Raw genomic sequence first — 6,114 nt, 5'->3', positions numbered from 1 at the left:
CGGTTAAAGAGGGAAGGTCATCACAGCTCAGTCTACAAGATGAACAACTAAAACCACCAGTTTGTGATAGAGAGTGATGGGGGGCGGGAGAAGTGTGAAACGTGAAAAGGCCTTTTGACACCCTGCTTTCCAGGACATTATTATTAATGTTGTTAGGTGTGACAATGACAGGGCAATATTATAAATAATTACATGCCATTGATGAATGTTTATGCATTAATTAGCATGATGCTACTGATGAGTTTCAAAAGTAACACAAAAGAGGGACACATATAAAAATACTCTCCATGTATAGAAATTACTGGAGCTGGACAATGGATCCACGGCTTTTATAATACTATGTTTTCTACATATGTGTGTGGTTGAAACTTCCACCGTTAAAAAAGAAAGCATCACTGAGCCCAGTCTCATTCTGCTCACCTCAGGGCCAGCCAATAATCCGGAGAAGAGTTGCTGGAACTAGGAATAACATTTTTAATTGGAAATTGGGCCCACGGAGATGATAGCATGCTACTATCTCAAGAAAACCATCTTCCCACAGTATAAATTCCTGTTCCTTTTATACAAAAGAATGGGAGGGCGAAGAGCCCACTGTGGCTACGACAGTGGCAATGGCTAAACTGGACCACCAAGGGTTGCTCATTTACAGTTATCCCTTGATGAAGGTGCCCACCTGGATGCCAGCCAATGGTTGATAGGCCTGCGTGACCCGTCACTATTACAAAAGTGTAAGGAAATCATGCCGTAAATGGAGAAAGGCATGGTAGAAAACATACCGGTGTTTACTTTGGTTACCTCATGGAGACTGGAATAATAGAATATTGAGGAAATATTGATACTGTGACTTATAAAAGAAATATTAACTTGGTCTGCATCCCATTCCTGCCACAGAGCTCCTAAAACATTGGAATTTCCTAAGAGATGAGAGCAAAGGGGAGTCTTTTATCATGTGAGGGAGATGAGTTTTGTAAAGCCTCAACCAAAGCCAAGAATGGGGATAAGTTGTCAGGTGAAACAACTGCCGGAGCTGGGTGTGGGAATTTTCATTCCTACTTTCCCTTCTTTCATTGTATCCACATCTCAGGAAGGGGAGAGGGATTGGAGGTTGAATCAATCACAAATGACTAAAGATTTAATGAATCATGATTTGTGATGAAGCCTCCCCAGATATCTTAACATAGCAAGTCATTCAGGTTATTCAAGAGAACTGGAATCAACCCAGGGAACAACACAGGTATATTCTCCATCATGGCTCACTGGACCCCTGCAGCTGCCTGCCCAGGGGCCCCCTGTCCCTGCTTTTCGCCCCCTAGAGGCCATGCTCCACACTGCAGCCACAAGGACCCTGTTAAAACTCCAGTCATATCTCCTTGCTCCCATGACCAGTCCCTCAGTGGTTTCCCAGCTCTCTCAGAGTCAAATTCTTATCCTTATAAAGTCCTAGAAGGTTCCTCATGACCTTCCCCCATGGCCTCTCTGCTTCATCCCCTTCCACTCCCCTCCCCTCACCCACTCAGCTTCACACACCCTGGTCTTGGCTGCTGCTCAAACACCAGGCTCCTTTTTGGCAGCTTCTGCTTAATGTCTCCTCATCACATGGGTTTCCCTGATCCTCTACAGCCTCCTGAATCCCCATAACTCTCCTTTCTCACAACACTCATCATGACCTGGCACAGGATTTCCCCCCGTCTTTATTGTCTGTATCCTTCTTAGAAGGCATAATATTTTACTATCTTTTGTTTACAGCTGTTTTCCTATATCAAGAAATACGCTTTTTAGGGACAAAAAGCATAAGTATTTGATGAATATTTATCAAGGGAATAAATCTCCCATTTCATCCTCATGCCAAGTGTACAGTCATTGAAAAGGTTTCACCCACACTTCAAGTGTTGATAACAATTTCTGTGGTCACTTACACGTGTGATCAACTAGCTCTAAATTCAGAGGTTCCACGACCCACCTCCCACGTTCAATAACTTATTAGAGTCATTCATGGAACTCTAAAAAACCCTTTACTTACTGTCCTCAGTTGTTATAAAGCATAAAACTCCAGGGACAGACAAATGGAGAAGAAATATCGGTCAAATTGGGACTTGGGGGTGCTGATCCTCCAGACCCTCTTAAGACTTTCCCCCTTCACAATCCCTTGATGTTTGCACCTCCCCCGAGGCTCTCTGAACCCAGTGTGTATGAGTTTTGATTAAGGATTGGAGGTAGGTAATTTGATAGAATCATTGGCCATTGTTGACTGAACACAGTACTTCTCCTCTCCCCAGAGGGACAGGGTTGATAGTTCTAACCCTTTAATCACCTGACAGCACGTTCTAGAATCCAGTCCCGTCCAGACACTATCTAAGGTCCCATCCTTCACTCATCTCATGACTTACAAAAATACAGTGAATTCCTAGCGTTTCAGGAGGCCTGGGGCATGAATCGAGACAAGGATCAAATATGGATTTTGTATGATGCTATGTGAGGTGCAGGGGCAAGGCAGTGACCAGGAATAGAGAGTCTCAGAGATGAGGTCCCTGATCTGGTAGAGGCAGGTGGAATGCTTTTTTCCCCCAAAACTTAACATGCAATGATATTTATTGAGAGTCAAAAAATGTCCCTAGAATGAAAACTGCCCAATTTATAAGAAGAAATCCAGAGAGGGTTGACAACACTCACCCCACCCCTACTCTCCTGTGCCTTCTATGGACTCCCTTCCTCCCCACCCCAACTTTTAGAGGAGAGGTGAGCCAAGACTTACCTTTGGCCTGGTTGCTGGTGTCACACCCTGGGGTGCTGGCCGCCAGGGTGCCCAGGAGGACCAGAAGGGCTACAGAGAGGCAGAGCCGGCTCATCTTCATGGCCTTGCAAGGAGGGCTCCTGAGGAAAGCTGGGGGTTGACTGTGCTTTTCATACCCCAGGTGAAGGGTGGGAGCAGGAGATAAGGAGGGGAGAGGAAAGGCAAGATCTGGGGTCAGGCTTGAACAGTCTGTAATCTCCTTAGAGAATCAGACTTCCTGTTTCCACTGCTAGGGCCAAATGCCCAGTAACAGCATTTCTCAGACTTGACTCTGCCTGTGGGTCTGGTGGAAAGACAGATTGTCATTCCACAGGTGGAATCTTGTCCAATATGGTCACTCAGGGAGCATCCCAGCACCTAGGGCAGGGCATGGCCTGTGATGGATGGTCTGTGAGTGGATGAGAGTGAATCAAAAGATGGATAAGTGAACAGCAGTATGTTAGTTGAAGTCCTCCTTTTCAGTCTCCTGCAGATTCATCACCTCTGGGCATCGGTGCCCCCACCATCACTTGACTCAGACTACAGAGACACCTTTCTGAGACTATTGAGGCAGCATCTCAGCTGCCTGGATGTATACTGCTTACCTGGCCCTCTTACAGGCAGAGGCTGAGCTAGAGGAAGAGCTTCCGTATCTGTGGCACAAAGCCTGTTGTCTGGGAAGGAAAGGGAGTAAGGGGAGGGGGCAAAGGGGAAGAAGGGAGCTGAACATGTCTCCACAGCCTGGCCACCTGCTGGCCCTCACCTGGCTTCACACACAGGAGGACTGTCTGCCAGAGTGGACCTCAGGGGACCTTGGAAGATCCCCTTAACCACCCTCTTCCTCCTGCTCTCTCCCCAGGGGTTTTGGGACCAAAGCACCTCAGTTTGAGTCCCGGCTCTGCTTTTCTAACTTTGTACTTGAGGATGTAAATCCCCCAGAGCCCCGTGTCTTTACGGGTGAGGTGAGCTCAGCGCTGACCACATCACAGGGTTGCTGTGGAAGCAATGGAGGCAACAGACATATATATTCCTTTTCCCTGAGAAGTCAAAGCCCTGTGTAGTAATAGCAATAATAATAATAAGTAATTGTGACAGTTAACACCTAGCTCCTTCTAGATACAGGCATTATCCTTAAGCCTTTGCTGCATATTAACTTACCTAATCCTCACAGTAGTCTTAAAACAGGGGGTGAAGAGCTGTTACTATTGCTTCATGTTGCAGATGAAGAAATTGAAGGCTACAAGCAGTTAAGAAATTTGCTTAAAATCATACATGGTAGAGACAGGTAGAGACATTTGATCCCAGGAATCTGACTTCAAGTCTGTGCCCCATGCACTCTGTTGCTTTGTAAGATGTAAAATTCAGGGCACATGGGAGGGGTGAGACCCACAATGTCTTCACTCATTCTCATCTAGTCATTCCCAGTTAGAGCCATGGTGCACCAAGCCACCATTACACAGTGACCTACCCAGACACAGACAAGCATCTTCCCACTAACACACACACACTCACTCACACAAACACACACACACACACTCTGTGCTTCGCTCCAGGGTCAAGGAGAAGGGAGCTGGGCTCAGCGTCCAGAAGCCCCAGGAGCAAGTCCAGCCAAATGTCAAGCAGGCACAGAGCTGGGTGATGAGCTGAGAGGACACGGGGGGCTGCCGTCCTTCACAGACACCCTTTCCCTGGAGAAGGGCAGGAGCTGTCAATACTGAGCTGCCCCAGGACAGAAGGGCATCAATAGCCAGTAACTCACTAAACAAGCCACTGTGAGTGGAGGGTCTACTCTCTCCTGAGACATTCCACATGCATGATTTCATTTAGCCTCATGTCAATCCTACAACATCTGAGATTCTCATCCTGTTTTGTCAAGGAGAAAGCCGAGCCTCAGGAGGTGAAGTCACTTGCTCAGGACACATGAACAACAGATGGTACAACGAGGATTCTAGTTTAGAAAGCCTTCTGACCCTGCCCCTCTTCCTGCCTCAGTCTGTCCATCTGAGACCAGGGAGCAGCAGAAAGCCTACCTCTCACCCTAACAACAGAAAATCTTTCCTCCTTGCTCATCTCTCATCTATCTGTCTGCCTCTGGCTATCTCTCCCAGTGTCCTTCTCTTTCTGGCTATCCTCCCTCCATCTGGTCCAGGCTGGAGGCCTCTTGACCCAGAAGCTGCCCCTAATGAGGTATCTGTCTTCCCAAGGCCTCAGGCATCTTTGGAGAAATTACATGGCAGAAACATCACAGGGTGTGGGGGAACCTCCTTCTTTACACAAGAGCCCTGGCCCCACAGCTTGAACTTCCTGCTCCCCCCTCCAATTCCAACTCCTGAGAGGAGTGAGGCTGCCTTTAGCTTGCCTTTAGCACCTGCCTTTAGCCTCCCTGAGAAACAGATCCATCAGAGTTGAGTAATGTAGGTGTGGAGATGTTGGTATAATGAGGGACTTGGTGCTGGAAGAAGATCTGAGGAAGGCTTCTGAATAATTAAAAGCTAGCATTTCATTGGAGGTAACTCTCAGGCAGCCTCAGTTTTGATACCTCCTCTTATAGGGAGTTCACTATCACGTGGGCAGCAGGTGCCAGGTGACAGCATTCATCATGAGAACAATCCGTTGTCGCATTCAACCAGTAAAAACCCCTCCCTTCCCTCTGACCCAACCTTGTCCTTTCTGTCCTGACTCTAATTTCAGGAAACCAACTGACCCATTCTACTGTTTTTGTCCTAAAACAGCCCTAACAGACTTGGAGATGGCAATCAAGGTAATTTCCCTCTTTCCCACGACGGTCTTTTAGGGGGACTTCCCCGGTGGTCCAGGGGTTAGGACCCCATGCTTCCACTGCAGGGGTCATAGTTTCAGCCCTTGGTTGGGGAACTAAGATCCCACATGCCATGTGGTGTGGCAAAAAAAAAAAAATTATCTTTTAGATTTTTGTGCAGTATTGCTGAGTCCCCTCTATCAGCTTCAGAATATTAGTCCTCAAAGTCTGGGGAATCCCTCTTCCCCACTTCTGACAATTTATGCAGAGGCTGACAGGATGTCCCATGGGGCCCTCAGGATGCCCCATTACTGAGTAGGAGGAGAGAGGTTAGTGGAAAAAGGGAAGGCTAGTCAGTAGGATCAGAGGTCCCAATTCACCCTCTGAATTGCTTCCCCCATTTGAGCAAGAGTGAGGCAACCCACTCCAATGTTCTTGCCTGGAGAATCCCATGGACAGAGGAGCCTGGCAGGCTACAGTACATGGGGTCACAAAAAGAGTCAGACATGACTGACTTACTTAGTACACACAAGGAAATCAGATACTGTGGGAATATGAACGAATGAATGAAGATGACAGAGAGGAA

At 47.4% G+C, this 6,114-nt stretch overlaps 1 protein-coding gene across 2 annotated transcripts in view; it reads right to left on the bottom strand.

The window, feature by feature from the left end:
• LOC104985031 (spleen trypsin inhibitor I) overlaps positions 1-6,114 on the bottom strand; it is an 8,354-nt gene that overhangs the window by 2,010 nt on the left and 230 nt on the right. The window contains exon 2 of one of the 2 annotated variants that reach the window (XM_010835017.1): positions 2,753-2,813. In XM_010835017.1, the coding sequence (XP_010833319.1) occupies positions 2,753-2,813 (61 nt within the window). Of the gene's footprint in view, positions 1-2,752; positions 2,960-6,114 lie in introns of those variants that run through there. The other variant, XM_010835016.1, reaches the window with a different exon arrangement.

The sequence above is a fragment of the Bison bison genome, unplaced genomic scaffold (genome assembly GCF_000754665.1).
Source record: "Bison bison bison isolate TAMUID 2011002044 unplaced genomic scaffold, Bison_UMD1.0 scf7180017864038, whole genome shotgun sequence".
Classification (NCBI taxonomy): Eukaryota; Metazoa; Chordata; class Mammalia; order Artiodactyla; family Bovidae; genus Bison; species Bison bison.
Note: the sequence above shows the minus strand (reverse complement) of the source record. Positions and strands in the feature narration are given on the sequence as shown.